This window comes from Taudactylus pleione, unplaced genomic scaffold, assembly GCF_031769625.1.
Source record: "Taudactylus pleione unplaced genomic scaffold, aTauple2 ptg000041l, whole genome shotgun sequence".
Lineage (NCBI taxonomy): Eukaryota > Metazoa > Chordata > Amphibia > Anura > Myobatrachidae > Taudactylus > Taudactylus pleione.
Window position 1 is genome coordinate 7534669 of NW_028284443.1, and position 18674 is coordinate 7553342.

Consider the following 18674-nt stretch of genomic DNA (forward strand, 5'->3'; position numbering starts at 1 on the left):
AAGACTATATCTAGGTCTCTTGTGCAACCATATGAATGCTGTGAATTGTTCTTGGAGAGTCTTAAAAAACCTAGGGGGCACACTAATTGGAAAAGCATAGATAGATACCTGACAACAGAAAAGGACCTACAAGTAAGTCCATCTAGTGTACCCTTTTCTGTGTTTGTTTGTTTTAAACTTTTTTAAGATTTTTTTATATCTTAATAGATTTTTATTTTTTTTACTGTACCTCCAGAATTGCTGGGAAAATATTCCATGGATATATTGCATTTTCTGTTAAAAAAAATGTTCCTCTAGCTTTCCTTTCTAATTTCATAGCCTGTCCCATGGTACTAGGAATCCTCTCATACAGTACTTATATAAATACTGTACTTTTCATATAGTTGAATGTTTCATTTAAGGAGTAAAAAGTTCTAGATTCACATATTCCAATTATATAAACCCTGCTTTTGTCTGTAGTTAAACAATATATTATGCACATTTAGTATCCTCATAGTTTACAACAGCGCACTACAGTAGAGCTGATATAAAAATAGATTATAGACAATAGTGAAGGAAATTGGATTCCAGACTATTAATGATACATAATCTGCATTTTATTGAGTATGTTATTTTTTTAATAAATAAAATCAAGATACTTACTACAAGGTATATCACAGATCTGCACAGGGAAGGACCAGTTTACATCTAATCTTACACTCTGTGAAATGGGATAATATTTGTTAAGAGAATTCTATAAGTAAATCATTAATTATTAATGCTCTATATTTATGGGTAAAAAATTGCCAATTTGCACAACAAAATGTCTCTGTGAATAGACAATTTAAGACAAATTTGGATTTTTATTTACAACACTTGCAAACCTTCAAGTGTACATTTACTGCTAGATATGACTTAAGTTATTATTTTTAAATAAAAAAATTGTTATACTTTTCAAATTCAAAAGATATACTTTAGCTCTCATTTAGAAAGAGAACAGCAAAGCACACAATAAATGGAAGCCTATTCTCCGCAATTGGTAGATGTCTCCTCTAGAGATGAGCAGTTTGGTTTTGACTTCGTTCTTTTAGCCAAATAAGCGCAAGTTCGGATTAGTTTGGATTTATTTTATTGGCTATCCAAAACACATGAGAGTCAGATAGCTATTATGATTCAGATTTTTGAGTTCCGAACATACCTGAGTAAAACCGAGTAAATACCAACTGCTCATCTCTAGTCTCCACAAGCTATTACTGTATTATTAATATATTTTAATTTTAAAGTGCCATATTGGGCCTGATTCAGAGATGGATGGAACTGCAGATCCACACACAAGTGTCCACATTTTGATGCAATGTTAACAGTTTGATCATGTCGACATATTGGCCATGTCTTTATATTTACTGTTGACATTTTGTACTTGTCTACATGTTAACTGTCTATAGATTAATTGTAAACATTATGATTGTCTATTTTCTCATTGTCAACCTAACATACCACACCCCCAGTCTGAGCATGGGGACCAGAGAATGGTGGATACTGAAGCTAACAGAAGGGAGTCCGACTTGACATCAACCCATACTCAGGACCCAGTATGGAAGTGCCATTGAATACACTGCCAGTTTGGCTACTTAAAAACACTGCTTAAAGTTGATGGCCAATAGGCCTCCAGTATAGGTGGGATGTTGGATGAGGTCAAGATTATATCTAGGTCTCTTGTGAGCCCATATGAATGCTGTGAATTGTTCTTGGAGAGTCTTAAAAAACCTAGGGGCACACTAGCTTAGATAGAGAAAATGGTGAAATATATTCATTTTAATAGAAGTAACTCTTCATATCCAAGAAATCATGAATTTGTCCCAATCTGTTAGATCAGATTTAAACATGGAGCGGAGTGGGAAACAATTTGCTTGAAATGAGATATTTCATGCTATTACGGTGCCACTGGAAGTTAAGGGGAGGAAGAAATATATAGTCTTTGTCTTGTCCCTGTTGATTTTGAAATTGAAACGACTTAATGTGCTGTTCCCTAAAAAAGTTTGGCAGCAAAGTTAGGGGGTTTGGATATAGATAAAAGGATATGGTCGGTAAAAAGAGCACATTTTTACTCGCTGGAGCCAACTTCAATGATGGAGGTTTTGGTGGAGTCTGGCAGCTAGAGGTTCAATAGTGAAAGCAAAAATTAGAGGAAACAATAAACAACCTTGATGAGTGCCATTGTGGATGGTAAAGGGGGATGAGAGAGTGCCATTGGCAAGTACTGAAACAGGGGGGGTACAATATAATGCCATGATCCCAGTCAAAATTTAACCCCCCAAACCGTAAGCCTTCAGGGCTTTGTTATGAAGGGCCAGAAAATGCTTTTTTCATAGCCTTTCTCCACATTCAAATCCATGAGTAAGGATGGAGATCTAGTGGAGTTTATGTGATGCAGCAGGTTGATCACCCTCCTGGTGTTGTAAACTTGATGGCTAGGATTAAAGCTAAACCTTATCTGTGCGGATCAACTGAGGAAGCAGGATGCTAAGCCTTGTCACTATAATTTATATATATATATATATATATATATATATATATAACATTCAGGAGGGATATCAGCCAGTAGCTCCCATGCAGGGAAGGGCCTGTGTGAATTTTTATTGTAGTATGCATAATTTAGTTATTTGAAGCTGCAAAATAAAAGGTTTCCTCTTTTGATGCACAATTAAGTATTCACTTTGATTTATTCTTTTTTTTACTCTTATTAAAGATGCTGGTATTACAGGGGAAGCCGCAGATTGCTCTGGGACAACATACAAGGAAGCACCATGTTTATCTGGGGTCTGGATTGGAAAGATCTGTCCCTGATTATTAGCAGCTGGAAGGTCTAATCTTGGTGGAAAACCACAGACTTTGAAATATAGTCACCATCTCCTCTTCTTTTCTCTCTCTAACTTAACACTTTCTTTCCTGGTTATTTACATAGATACCAGAGTTTCGTATATAAATATTAGAGATGTGGGCCAATCCCCATGTTTTGGTTTTAATTCGCCGTTGGATTTTGGTTTTCATGTTTTGGTCTTGGATCTGTATTATGTTAAAAAGTTGGTAAAACAGCTAAAATCACATAATTTTGGCCTATTGTTGTTCCTATAGTATTGTTAACCTCAATAACATTTCCAGTTATTTCCAGTCAATTTTGACCACCTCACAGCTTACAATATTATTTTCACTAGTTTTCACCAATATAGGCCAAAGGCTGCAGCGAGCTGGCTGGCTAAATTAAGCTACAGAGCAGCGGCACAAACACCTGGCAGTTGGAAAGAATATCTATGAAAAATTGCCACACAGCAGTGGCAGACAGGATGGCAGTTTGATAAACTATAAAAATGTTTGTCGCCTATGCAAAAAGGCAATCAAACAGTGCATAATGCAAAAAAAGTGGTGCAAGTTAGACTGGTCCTTGGGCACTCCCACCTACTCTTGTATATTAAACAGGACAAGCACAGTTTAACAAACCAATCACTTCAGCGATAGGGACAGCCACTTGTGGCTGAAGTAATGGGTTTGTTTGGACTCCCACAAAAAAAGCTACCAATGGGCAGCTGACATTGTTGGCAATGATCTCTATGTACAAATTGGCTTTACGGAAGCAAGATGTCATCGTCATTATCATACTCACCCTCATCAGAGTGTACATAATCTTCACACAATATTAATTTATCCCATGTGGAATTCACCATTATAGGTGCCTCTGGACTTTGATGTAATTGAAGGTAAAGGTCTTTCTCATGGAATTTGTAGTTAATTTTCATGAACATCATCTTTTCCAAATTTTCAGGAAGTAGACTCCTACGCCAGTCGCTGACACGGTTCCTGGCCATGCTACACACTGGAGGGTGGGCAAAATGTTGTTTTGACTCATCTGCATCACCAGTGGGTCTCTTATGAAAACTGAGTTTTTTCCTGGCAGCCGCAGTTGCCTGAGAAACTGAAGTAGGAGACGTCGCCATGTCTTGTTGAGCAGACAACTTGCTCAACAAGAGCACTTTGCATCTCTTAAGATCTGTGTCCATTGGGGAGAAAGACATGACATAATACTTAAACCAAGGATCAAGCATGGTCGCCAAAGTGTATTGAACTGATTTTGAAGATGCTGCCAACCCTTTGATCCTGGCAAGCGAATAAACAAGTCTACAAGTCTATTGTAGACTTGATCTACAAATCTTACATACTTAGCGAAATCACTTAATTTCAGCTACTGTTTCAGTTTCTCAAGCTGCTTTTCCAAAAGTCTGATTAGGAGAATCACCTGACTCAAGTTGGCAGTGTCTGAACTCAATTCACAGATGACAACTTTGAGGGGTTTCAGCACTTTGCACAACATGGAAAGTTTTCTCCACTTCGCTGGAGTAAGGTACATTCTCCCTATGTCAGGGCTCGTTGTGTAGCCTTGGATGGCTTTTTGCTGTTCTTCCATCCGCTGAAGCATATAAAGGGTGGAATTGCACCTTGTTACTACCTCTTGATTCAGCTGATGGCAGGGCAAATTAAATTGTTCTTGCAGGTGCTGCAATTATCTATATGCAGCTGCTGAAGGCTGAAAATGTCATGAAATGTTTCGGGCCACAAACAGCATCTCCTGCACAACCCTGTCATTTTTCAAAAAATTCTGCACCACCAGATTAATTGTGTGAACAAAACATGGGACGTGTTTGAAATCACCCAGCTGTAATACTCTCACAATATTTGGGGTGTGGTCAGAAATCACAAATCCCAAGGAGAGTCCAAAAGGGGTAAGCCATTTTGCAATGACATCCCTGCATTTTTCTAAGAGGTTGACACCGGTATGCCTCTTAGAGAAGCCGGTGATACAGAGTAACCTGCCACTGAATAAGCTGGTGTTTGTTAGATGCTGCTGCTGTTCGTCCTGCTTAAGGCAATACCCCAACCAGTGGGCTGCCACAATCATGTAATCTTTAGTTTGCCCTGTTCCGCTTTTCCACATATCTGTGGTTAAGTGGACAGTGGGTACAATGGCATTTTGGAGGCCACTAATTAAGTTTTTTTTACTGTCGATGTATAGGCAGGGAATTGCTTTTCTAGTGAAGTGGAATCTAGATGGGATTTGGTAGCGGCGACACAGGACATCAATTAACTGTCTAAAACCCACTGCATTAATGGTGGATATTGGATGCAGATCTAATACAAGCATAGCTGTTATGGCGTCAGTGATCTGCTGTGCAACTGGGTGACAGCTGTCATACTTGCTTCCTCCATAAAAGTATTGTTTAACAGTCAGTTGTTTTTTTTAAACTAGTAGTAGTCTTCTTGGTCCCTGCAAATGATGTAACAGAGAGGATGTTTCTAGATAGTTACAGTCCCTACCTCCTACTTACAGTGGCTTTACATACGCTATAGATAGCAAGACAATTGTTATAGAGACAATATTAATCACACCTGTGGCACTGCCAGAAGCAGCAAGTACCATCAACAAATAATAAGTCACCAACTTATATAAATATGAACTGAAAATAAGTTTAACATAACTTTTTTTTTCAGGCAAGACAATTGTTATCCACCTCTTCAGGCACGCTTCTCAGATTCCAGAACCGCCCACATAAGTTTCATACCTTCCATGTCTAATTACATCCCCTTTCAAAGTCCACACATAACCTCACACACTGTCTTACTTTCACATCCTCCTGACATTTGGCTGACATTCCTGTGTGACTGGATCATGCAGCCCACCAAGAAACTCTGCTGTCTGGCTGGACCAAATGCAATATATTGAACCAATCCGTGTGTATCAACGCCTATTTCCTTATAGATTGTAAGCTTGCGAGCAGGGCCTTCCTACCTATATATCTGTCTGTTATTACCCAGTTTTTTTCTATTAATGTTCCAATTGTAAAGCGCAATGGAATATGCTGCGCTATATAAGAAACTGTTAATAAATAAATAAATATTTGGGTAAAAATAAGTCAACACATAAGAGGTGGATTTTATCGTCTAATGCCCAGGCATGACAATGGCCTTCTTATCATTATCACAGGCAAGAACTGCTTCCACTGGTGCCTTACTTACACAAACAACATCCTCATCTTTAACAATCTCATTAGCGCCTGCATCAGCTGCACAAATATCTCCCTCATCCTATTGCACTTCCAAGGTAACATCTTCAATGTCAAGGTCAGCATCAAATTGACTTGTACTGCTCATCCCCACATTGGCAGAGAGTGCAGAAATGGAAGAAGATCAGCAAGGTCAGGCTTACACATAGCACTCGCAGACACACTTAGACTCTTCTCAGGGATTTGTGACGTTTCTGAAAAACACACAGTTTGTTCTACTGCCTTAGTGGTTTTTTTACCACTGATATTCCATTTTTCATTTTTTTGACACCTCTTCTAAAATGAGACGCTCTTGCATCATCGTGTGAGGCAGAAGAAGATGCCTGACTGACAGCAGTTGCAGAACCACCACTCAGAAATAAATGACAAGACCTGAACCTTTGCTTGCCACTATGTGTGGTGTATGGCATGTTGGAAATATTCTGTTTTTCTACCGGAAACTTTATTAAAGGTGTTTTATTCTTTAGCAATGTAATAAAATATGCATTTTGGTTTTTAGATGCCCTAACTGAAAGCCTCTATGCCCTTGAGCATCAGCTTTAGTAAATTACGTTGAAGCGGTATCGTAATGATGACTGGTGGTGGCAGCAACTGCAGCACTAATTCTTGGTTGCTGCTCCTGCTGTTCTATTGATTGATCGTCTTGTTCCATATTGATGCTTGAATTTTTTTTAACACAAGAAAAAACGTGCCCACACTGCACAGATGGTATAAGCGGTGGCCCTTGATCTACTGACTGTTCTATATCACAGACACAGTATCACGACCTAAGGGCCTGATTCAGAGCCGCTCGTAAGCGGCCGCTCGTTCGCTCTGAGCGATGTTTGCACAACTGCGCATGCATATTGGTCGTAATGCGCATGCGCCAACCAGTCAGTGCGATCGGAAATCGAGCGCTCCCCAAATAGCGAGTGCCTGCTAATTTGAGTGACAGGATGAGGCGTTTGTGGGTGGTAACGGGAAGGTGCTTGTGAACGGGGAGTGGAGATCTGAACGCAGGCGTTCCAAACAGTCAAAACGGGCGTTTTAAGGGTGTGCATAATTAACAAAGCAGCGTCATCGACCACGTCACTTGGTTGTCTCTTAGCCTGAACTTTTCGCATGATTGCGGTAGGATAAACCTACCACAAGCACTGCGAGAAGTTCAGATGCCTTTCGATGTACTCGATTAATCAAATAAATAGCGGAGATGACGTATGATGCGAGCGGCCAGGGGGCGTCTTTACAAAATAGCGAGCGCATGTTTCGTTCGGACATAGAGGCGTCAACAGACCGCAAAGAGCGAGCACTCAATTTAAATAGCCGGCTCCTTTTTCTGACCGAGCGAGCGCAAATAGCGTCCGGCTCTAAATCAGGCCCTAAGTTTTTATCATAAAAAATATTATTTTTTTTTAATGACAAAAAACGTGCCCACTAATTGCAACACACTGTGCAGATAGCATAAGCAGTGGCCCTTGACCTACTAACCGTTACTGACTGTTATATATGTATCACAGACATAGTATCAATTACTGATTTTTTTAATCACAAATAAAACGTGCCGACTGACTGCGACACACTGCACAGATAGTATAAGCGGTGGCTCTCGACTTACTGAACGTTACTGACTGTTACATATCACATACACAGTATTACGGCCTGAAGTTTTATCACATAAAAAAAAAAAAAATTTTAAGCCACACACAAGTAATATTAATTATTAAATGATGTTCATGAACTGTAAAAACAATAATTTGCAAACTGCCTATTGAAAAAAGTAGCTCAGTCAGTTTTACCTAGGGGACTGTCACTGATGTGGATGGCACTGCCCATCAAAGACAGTGTCACTAAACCTGTCCTGACTCTCACTGTTACAGGACCGACAACAGAAATCTTGGGGCCCAGTACACTCATGTCTCTGGGGGCCCCACCTTCTCACCACCACCCCCGATCCCGCACATCCCTCCCATGCATGTGTGATAAGTGAAGCATGATATTGTTAACTGAAATATATGTCAGCATTTAAATAAAGTAAAAATACACTATCATTTACCACACTCTCTCTGTCACTAACTATGCAGGCTGTATTTCTTGTCTGCCATCCCTTGCAAGGTCTTCTTAATGACAGTGATGTGGATGCCTCAGGCATAGGAGGGATGGTGTCTGCAGCCAGCCATCCTCAGTCCTCAGCCCCTCATCACCTTCCTCAAATTCAGCCTCTTATCACCATCCTCAGCCAGAAACCCCCATCACCTTCCTCCGTCCCCAGCCCCTAACACCTTCTGTCCCAGCCCTCATCACCTTCCTCCGTGCCTAGCTCCCATCACCTTTCTCTGCCCCCAGTCCCTGTCATCTTCGTCTTCCCCCAGCCCCATCATCTTCCTCTGCCCCTTCATCTTCTTCCATCCCCAGCCCACATTATCTTCCTCTGCCCCCAGCCCGTGTCACCTTCTGCCCCCAGCCCTTATCACCTTCTTCTGTACCCAGCCCATATCACCTTCTTGTGTACCTAGCCTCTATCATCTTCCTCTGTCCCCAGCCCCCATCACCTTCTTCCATCTCCAGCACCCAGCCCCTATTCCTCGATCATCACCTATCCTCTCAACAGCGCAGCCTGCCTGATGGCCCAGCAAGGAAGACGTGTGGCGACATGACCTATGATGTCACGCCACCACGTTGCACACTTAAAGGTCAGGCCCAGGCCGCAGCTGAGCCACCTGGAAGAGCCCAGCACTGCTCGGGCCAGGCTACAAGGGACTCTGAGCTGAGGCTGGGAGGTGGCTATGGGTCCCGGCGGCCACGGCCTGGCAGGAACAATAAGTCTGCGGCCTTGTTTTGTGCCCATCCGGTCCTCGGGGCCCGATACGGGTGTACCTGTAGTCCCCCCCCCTGTCACCAAGCCTGGTCACTAACTGTCACTCACTACTAGCTAAGCTAACTAGCCTGCCCTCAGTCCCCTACGGCGGTCCTGTGATAAATTAAGCTGAATCACCATGGGAGAGTTTTATATTGGATCCAAAACACACGAAATCCGATGGTGGAAAGATGACATCATGCCTTATTTTGACTTCGGATAAGGTAAGTTCGGGCGGTTTCGGTTTTCAGGAAACCGAACCTGCTCATCTCTAATAAATATTCTATAGTTTTTTGTTTTATGAGAAAAAGGTACTTGTACTATGATATAAAGGTAACCGGTAATCACTTACTGCTCTGGGTCCGGTAGCCATACAAGTGTCTCCTTAACTTAACATGCTAAATAACAATATTTAATTACACAGCATTTTAATGTGGGGATTATTATGACTTTACCTCTGTATGATCCTTGTTCTCCTTTTGTTGGAGCATGCTTTGATAACTATGTGGATTGTAAATATTTAACCAATAAACCTGCACTATGGGTTAATTTTATTATCATTTGTTCCGGGGACATGTGTTTAGCTATTATTTAGTATAAAATAAGGGAGAGTACAGCTAGCCCAGCCAACCAATGGTATTTGCTGTATTTTGATGCTGGACAGGAGCATTACTATGTACTCTAAAGTACCAATATTGACCTAAAAAACAATGATAACCAAAATACATAGCTCGCACATAGTGGTTCCAGCCTAGCACGTGCACACCTTGTAAAGTTAACAGTTACACTAATGAAAAAAAAATGTGATTATTATAGCTATATAGGGTTTGGAATTATACAATAGATAAAGTATATCAAACAAGTTCAGGCTTGTGTCTTTGGCAATTTACTTGATAGTGGCAGAATAAAAAGTAATACTAGCCTTGCAGTATGAAGCTTGGCACTATATTTCTTAATATTGCAGATTGTCAACTTTTTGGATTAAAAATGTTCTTACAGTAATACTTAGCACACCCAAAGCCACATTCTAATGCCTTTTCTATAAGTACTTACTAAAAACAATGCTAGCCTATTGGTAATCAGCTACTGTACAGTACCAAAAGACAACTGTCAATGCTAGAGTTTGCCATAAAAGCTTTTGAGCCTTAGATTAATAATTGGTGGATTTGGGCTCCCACATTTTTTATAAAATGGGCTACTAATGAATGAACATTTAAATACAATGCAAGTTTGTACAACTTATAAAACTCAAGCATACCACAAACTTATCTTATGAATTAAAAAAAGCTGTATTTTTTTACAATCTGTTTTGTTAATATTATGATTTATTTTAAGTGCTTGCCATAATTATTTACTTTGTCAAGTGCAAAACTACAGTACAGTAAGCTTCCACTTAATACAATGTAGGGCTGTGTACTAAGCACATATTGTATGTAACCTATTTCTGTATACATATTATATTTAACTGCATTATAAACTTACCTGAATACAAGTATTGGGGCCACATATATCTCTTGATATATTGAGAAAGACATGATCTGATGCTCCCTATAGATATTAAATAAATGTACTTTAATACAGGAATTAAAACATATATTTGGTTGTTGCATTGAGTGATGTTTTTGGTATTTAATGTGTTTGTGTGTTTAAAATATTTTGTTTTTGTTCACAGTATTTTTTTTCTAATTCTTAGGACAGTCAATATCCTTCAATTGTTTGACATGAAAAATATTCAGGAGCTGGTTAACAGGAGGTGCAATTGCTGTCTGCTAGTGAATTAACATTACTGAATGGACTTGTTGAACCCCACTGAGCTGTCCACAGCTGGTGCAGATGCCACTGCAGTTCAAATCTATCCCAACAATGGATAAAACTAAATTGAGAGTAAAGTGTTATTTTGTTCATAAAACAATCTCTCACTATCATTATTTATAACAGACAGGTAGTGCTGCAGACATGGATGAGTTAAACCTAATATAGAGCCTCCAGTCTCTATCCTTCTCCTTCCAATGCCATAGGACTTACATTTTGTAATATCATTGTAAGGTGTATCTGCCAGGATTTGAATGAGTGGTGTGGTTTGTAAAGATTCATAATTGGATATAATTCACCAATACCTGTCTCTCGGAAGGTACAATTACCCAGTGCACAATTTGGGTAAGTGGGCAAACGGAGGGGCTCCTACAACACCTACTATTATTGTACTGTATATCCAATTGCACGTCTACTGTATATACTGGTCACATGTGATGGAGTTTTACTATATAGAGGAGCATGTGGAACGCTACTATATACAGGGGACTGTATATAGTGGATATTTGGGAGCTGCAGTTTACATTGAATGCATGCAAGCTGTGCTGTACAGTATACTAAGTGTATCTGGATCTACCTTGTAGGCTTGGACATGGAAGTAGCACTGTATACTGAGGGCATGTCAGCTCTACTATACTTGGAGATTAGGGGTTGAATTACAGTATATTGTTATTATTATATAGTAGTATGACAGATTTACTGTATACTGAGCAGCATGGTTTTGTAGTGGTTAGCATTACTGCTACATGGGACTGAGGTCTTGGGTTAAATCCCCAATAAGGCCCTAACCGTGTGGAATTTGTATATTCTCCCCATGTTTGCCTCGTCTTTGTCTGGATACACCAGTTTCCTCCCCAATCCAAATATATACTAGTAGGTTAATTGGATTCTGACAAAAAAATGAACCTATTACTTATGTGTGTACTGAATGTACGGTAGGGAGTATAGATTGTATGATCTACTGGGGCAGGGATTGAAGTGCATGACCAAATATTCTCCTTAAGGTTAAGTCTATGCTATATAAATACCTGTTAATAAAAATAATAAAATAATACTGAGGCCCAGGGAGCAGTACTGTACACTGTAAATATGGATGCTATATTGTACAGTATAGTAAGGATAAGAGAACTGTGTATATAATTTAGCTGTACTGTATACTGTAAACATTGGACACTTAGAAGCTGTACATAATATATCAAAGATATAGTGCGCTAAAGTATATACTTAGAGCATGGGAGCTATATAGTATACTGTTGGCATGGCTTATCTTGAGTCTTAATGCTGACATCGTGGTTTACATTAATTAAATTATATTAATTTGCACCATACTTGCCTACCCTCCTGATTCAGCCGGGAGCCTCCCAAAAATCGGCTGCCGGAAAGGCAGGCAGGCAAGCCTCCCGAATATTTGTGATTTCCCCATGAGTGGGCGGGGCCTAATGGCACAAATTCTCCATCCCCACCCCCATCACTGCCCACTTGAAAGTCATTTCCAGGCCACTCCCGGGAAGGTAAAAAGAAATGTGGGTAACTACGCCATTTAGTGCATTTCCAACCTCTACATTGCTAGGTATAACACTCAGAGCTGTAACTGATTGCGTTTTGGGAAGCTGAAAGATAAGCAGCTAATTTCTATACTTACCACATATACCAAAGCATACATTTTAAGAGGTTTACAGGTATTAAGTTGTGTCTGATTGCAAACAAAAACAGAAAACTTTGCTTTAGCCGATGATGACAGTCTGATCTGCATTGTTTCATCCATAATATGTGTTTTCATATCCCAGGCTGAAAATGATAAGAATAATATAGTAACGTACAGAATGTACATATTGAACATGTCCTCTATACATCTCATCTGTGTAATTATTTATTTTTATTTTATTTTATAGTAGAGACTTTTTTTACCTGAAAATTGTCCAGAAGCAAAGGGACATTTCACCCAAGAGCTCACATCAGTAGTAAACTAAAAATATATAAGTGTAAGTTAACAGTTCAATATTTGCAACACAATATACATGCTCCCTAGAAGAAGTTACAAAACTAGATTTCTAGCTCCTGGTAGTCACTATGTACAAACTGCTACCATTCCCCATCTACTTACTAATTACCCACTCTCTGCAGAAAATAAACTCAGGGCGCAATTCAAGGATTTATTAAAATTCCATATTTACGTAAATCTCCACAGTGCAGCTCCTGGGCAAATCTGTGCTTGTGCAGGCCTGTTTCTGTTATGTCACTCGCAGTACCCCAAACAACGCAGCGTGATTGACATGCTGCTGGGGAAAGGCGACAAGGAGCATTCCAGAAAACAGGGAGCATTGGCCCCATTTACTGGGCGTACCAAAGCCAGGGTTACTGGGATGTCCAATGGTCATGCAGTTGATCCGATGCTATGTCTATGGACACAGCAGCAGATCAGAGAAGCCAGCAGTGGCCGCATTATTACTTAAGACACCTCCTGTCGGCTTTTGCATATTTTAGTACAGTCCCTGCGTACAGAGATGCAGCAGCTGTGCTTTACCGTCTATCGTTGAATCAGGCCTCACTTCTCACCCACAAACTTCATAGGTTTACCTAATGCAGTAATTTGCCAATTTGAGTATAGGATGAAGACAAAGCATTGGTAAACAGTTTGATGATTTGCTTGCTTTATGCACTTTGCAAATACATACAAAATACTACATTATCTATGTACAGTAAGAAAGAGTGATCTTAAAATAAGACAATAGGCCAAATGTAATAGGGTGAGAGTTTAGAAAATGTGAGTGTTTAGCAGTAAACTCTCACATTGGTCGAGTTTTATCTTCAAAATGGGAAAACATCTGAATGAGAGTTTAATTTGTGAGAGTTTTTTTAGTCTGAAAAACATGTGAGTTTGTATGTTCTCGGACTCTGTTACATTGGCCGAGTTTAAAAAGTGTGAGAGCTTACTACTAAACTCTCACATTTTCTAATCTCTCAATCTATTACATCTGGCCCAAAGTGTCCTATATTCACTGCTACAACTACACCCATTGCAATAAGCCCGTGGATTCCAAAAAGGTTAGTTCATTTCCACCAGAGTTTAGTTCTATACTATACAGCTCAGCTTTGTGTATAGTATGTGAGTAAAAATTACCATTGATGACTCCTGTGATCCCATCGTGTCAAACATTATATATAAACACTTAACGATAATAACAAAAAACGTATGGCATTAAAATTGGTCAAATATTATTTCACAGATTAAAACGTATGGTTAGTTAACAAAGAACAGGCAAGGACACAACAATGTATGCACACAAACTCGAACACTTATATACATACAACTGTCCTTTAAACCTTACGCAGTGATGAGAAATAGAAAAAAATGAACAGAAGAGCGCACAAAAAAACATGAAAACTTCAGACCTGCCAGCATCAACGTTTTTTACTATCACAGTAAGGCTCCTAACTAGTGATAGCACCACTACCATACAGGCAAACACTATTAAACTACTTGAGAATCTGCTCAAACCACATCTGGCAAATATACTGTAGGTAGGAAATAAATCAAACCATGCTTACCTTTAGATAAAACAAACCGGGTGTTATCAAAATTTATTTTGCTGCTTCAATCATCACCACTATGCTCTTCTTACACTGCCAAACATACCTGGGCACTATCGCAGACCAAACCAGCCTGCATAAAAGCTAAGCACCAAGAGTCAACTCAAGATATCATTAGCAGAACAAGAGATTTTTGCCTCCTAAAGTCATTCCGCCTGAGGTGGACAACAAAAATCTTTATGAACTCCAACTGACTGCACTACATAAAGCAGACAGTCCTTGAAAGAACCCCAACACATGCCTCTAAATCCTAACCATTGCAGGGAAAATCATCCCAGGTTGCATTGAACCTAGATGCCCAAAATACAAATGATTTTCTTATCATCCGTAGAGTCTTTATAACAAATGCACTGGGAACAAAAATAAGTCTGACTTAACAACAAAAACTCACAAACAAGAAAACAACTCATAGGCACAAAGAAGGTTGCCAGGAGAGTATATAGCTGGTGGAGATACTGTGGGAGAGATAATAACCAGGCTCAAGGAAAAAAAAAAAAACCTGTAGAGGTGCCAAAGGCCACTCAGGTTCTCATAGTAAATATCAAATCTCTCAGAGGCCCCTGCAAACAACTGATTATCTTACAAAAAGAGAGCTACCAAGCACCATCTTTGCTAGCTATATAGCCTAAAGCAGCCTGATAGCCAACAACCAAGTGCCTAAATATCGTGCACCAAAAAGCCAGTGGAAGCTACATTGTGGCAGCACTGGTCTACTATAGAATGAGTGAGTCCCAAAGTCCCATGGCGAGAGGCCCAAAGAGATGGCAAAGCAATTCAAGATAGCACCACACTTGTACTTTGTGACAGTAAAACCATCAGCATAAACTAGTCATGTTCCATCAACCCAAGGTGAAATCAACAAATGAGTCAGCACTAGAGTCAGCACTAAGGAGGCCAGACAGATCCAAATGTCCTGGCTGTACAAGAGGAAAGGCCAGAGACACCAGCTCAGTCGGTCTGTCTTGTAGCGCTAAATTTTACAGTGGAAGGAACTAGTACTAACTAACACATCTCAGAAGAGCATAGATCCATCTACAGTCTTGGCTGGTGCTATCAGCTAACTTTCCCTGAACATCCTATGAAATACCAGAGAGAATGCTAATGCTAATTGAGAAAAGGGCCTTTCATAACAAGAGGAGCCCCAACCCTCTACTTCTGCAAGTAAATCAGGTAATAATTAAATGACAATGGGTTGACTCCCGTACTCAGGTACCAGCATGACCCAAGCCCAACCCTTCACAACCTTCAATATCAGAAAAATCTTAATCAGGTGAGGTTGTTTGCACACTTGTAAAATAAGAAATCTGAGCAAAGTTCTGCTTCACCACAGCCTGAGACCACCCTTGGATATAGAGCCCTGAAATAAAGGAAAGCATCATTTGATGCCTGCTCTAACCTCTATGTTCACCAGTAGCACAAAAGTGGTTTCTTTCCACCCAGGAAGTTTGTTGTCCATGGATCAATAGCTCACATTGCTAGTTTCTCCATGCCAGCTTGATAACCTGACAAAACATAAGAAGGACAGGTATCGCCAATCAACCAATCAAAGCAGTGTGAGGTGCCAACTATCTTATTCTAACCCAGATAAATCTAGAAAAAATATCAGCAATAGTATTCATAACCCCTTAGGACATGTCTAGCCTGAAGACATGTCCTGGGGAAAAGGAAAGGTGCTGCAGGAGCCTAGCCAATAAGTGCACCGCTGGCAGCAAGAAAGCATGCTGCTAGTCAAAGGCATGCATTGCGACAAGGTTGATGGACCCAAAAACTATGTACATTTTGCACAAGCTCTTCCACCAAAGTTCCATGGCAACAACTATTGGAGGAGCTCAAGCAAAAGAAGGAAGGTTCCTGGTCAAATCCTTCTGGATTCATTCTGAAAGCCATGGTGCAGCAGACCAAGCACTGTCCATATGTAAACCCTATCCAGTGGAACCAGCTGTATCCATAAAAAGTTGCAGTTGTACGCTGTTACATATGGGGGGAATACTGAAAAAGACTGGGACCAAAAGGAGTCCCATAGCCTGAGATCACATATAGTATCAGGCGGCAAATGTAAGAAGTGATGAGGCCATGCAAAGGACTCTCCCCATGAGAATGATCCTACAGGCAAAATTAAATAGGCCCAATAGCGACTACCCTGCTGCAAAGTCACAAGGGTGGAACAACCCTGCACCACCCTAAGCAGCCTTACACAACTGACACAATAGTGTCACCAACACTATAAATACAGACGAGAAAAAAAGGAATGGATGAACAAATATACAGGTGCTAAAAATTAAATACGTCCCTTTTCAGGACCAAAATGTTTTCCAGGAATTGTCACTCCTAATTTTCTATTCCTTCACTAGCAATGTCTGCTTTAACAGAAAAGTAAGAGAACCCACAATAATGTATTACCCAAAATTGTAGTTAATGGTATATAATAAGAAGAGGGAGTGAAGAGATTTCTCTTGGAGTGCCGTCACCATGCCAGTGAAAGTTTTCACACTTTCTCTCTAAGGTATTAAACTCACAAGATGGAGATGCAAATAAAGTCCATTAAAATGTGAAGATAATGGTCTAACTCACATCAACCGCCACCACGTCAATGGAACAAACCACACTGTCCCCTTACGGTAATGCACTTACAAAAAGGAGATGAAAACTGGACCTTTCATGGAATGATACTCTTGATCACATCACCCGGATTCACATAAAGTCCTTCTGACATGTTCATCGATAGTATAAGGCCCCGAGAATGAGACAGAGTCTTGATAATGTGTCATCACTTTAATTCCAAGTAAAATCTTCACACATGAGAAACATACATACACTTAAAAAAATCCTAAACATGAGCTGTCAGAAGCATGGCCGTAACTATGTGCGAACCGTGCCGCGCATAGAGCTGCACCATCACTGCCCCATGACCCTTGTTTCTGGCTATCAGGGTGCCTGAAATGGCACACTGAAGCCAGGATCGCTGCTATAGTGACACCGGAGTGTCTGTTAGATGCTCCAGACAGGTACTCTGCAGCCTGAACAGCCAATCAGAGTGTTCTCAGGACACTCCAGTCAGTGCTGCAGGTATTGGCAGCTCAGCCCACTCTGCGCAATTTAATAACATCTTGCGCACGTCTTTGTGACGTCGGGGGCTCAGAGGGGCGAGCCGTCATAGGGAGCATCTGAGCTCTGTTATGGCGCTGGTCAGAATGACTACCGGAAATACATGTTAAATGAGCATTCAAGAACCAAGGTGAGGCTGGAGGTGATCAGGCCCTGGTGCACCACCGCTGTCTGACACTTCACCTTCAGATAGGGAACTGGTTCCAGTAGATGCTCCTCCACAGACATGTTTCAAGTCAACCTATATAAGGTCTTTCTCAAGATATAGAGGAGATAATGGGGTAGCTTGTATTTATACCAGAGGTAACTATCCAGACCAAAAGTTCAGCTGGTCATTACAAATGAAACTAAGTTACACAGTAAAGTAAATCATACCAAAAAGTATCCTACAAACTGGGTGTCCATTTCAACTTAATTATAAAAACAATAAAGTGTCCTTTATAATGTCCTTTTCTGTTCCTGTTAATTTGAAATAACAGGACACATGACTCCTGCAGGAGTTCTTCAAATGCACAGCAGTCGTACAAAACTTTGTAAAAAGCTGAATTCTAAATGTATATTAATGTAAATAAATATACTCTGATGATTGCTTATAATTAATACCATTTATCAGAGTCTAATTTATAACTACTACTAATAATAATAATAATATACTTGCCTTCATGCAAAGTCTGGGATGAGTGTCTACTTGAGAATATGAAACCTAAAATGTGAAATGAAAGGAAAAAAATATTAGACATAATTATCAATAGCTTTTTTGGTGCTACTAAGCAATAATACCACTGCAGGTATGGAAGACAATGACAGTATCCTGGGATTTAGCCTAAAAAAAACCTGGGATCTTAATCCCGGGTTTGTAGGCACCAATCCTGGGATTTCGGGATTAAACCTGCACCGGCCAGCGGCGCAAGTAATTACCTGCAATGCTGCTTGCTTCTGGCATATAATGGCAATGTAGCAGCATGATGTCATAGGTCACACAGCCACGTGCCAGACTCTAGCCTCCAGCCCACACAGTGCACTCTGCAACTACAGACTTGACTGAGGTGACTGAGGGCGAGGGAGGGACTGGCAAATGAGCTACTTCCACTTCCTGCAGCCTGAGTGATGTCTGTTGAAGAGTCTGCGACAATAAGTGACACAGCACCCCTCATCCAGCACAGCACCCCTGGCCTCATTATGCACCCCTTTCCCAGCCCAGCACCCCTCATCCAGCACAGCACTCCTGGCCTCATTATGCA

The 18674-nt window shown here is 40.4% G+C and overlaps 1 protein-coding gene across 1 annotated transcript in view; it reads right to left on the reverse strand.

Moving 5' to 3' along the window:
* IL17REL (interleukin 17 receptor E like) overlaps positions 1-18674 on the reverse strand; it is a 159180-nt gene that overhangs the window by 14744 nt on the left and 125762 nt on the right. The window contains exons 11-15 of the mRNA XM_088455940.1: positions 18092-18136; positions 12646-12703; positions 12380-12525; positions 10408-10473; positions 643-700 (exon numbers count right to left, since the gene is read on the reverse strand). Coding sequence (XP_088312066.1) covers positions 643-700; positions 10408-10473; positions 12380-12525; positions 12646-12703; positions 18092-18136 — 373 coding nt within the window. The remainder of the gene's footprint in view (positions 1-642; positions 701-10407; positions 10474-12379; positions 12526-12645; positions 12704-18091; positions 18137-18674) is intronic.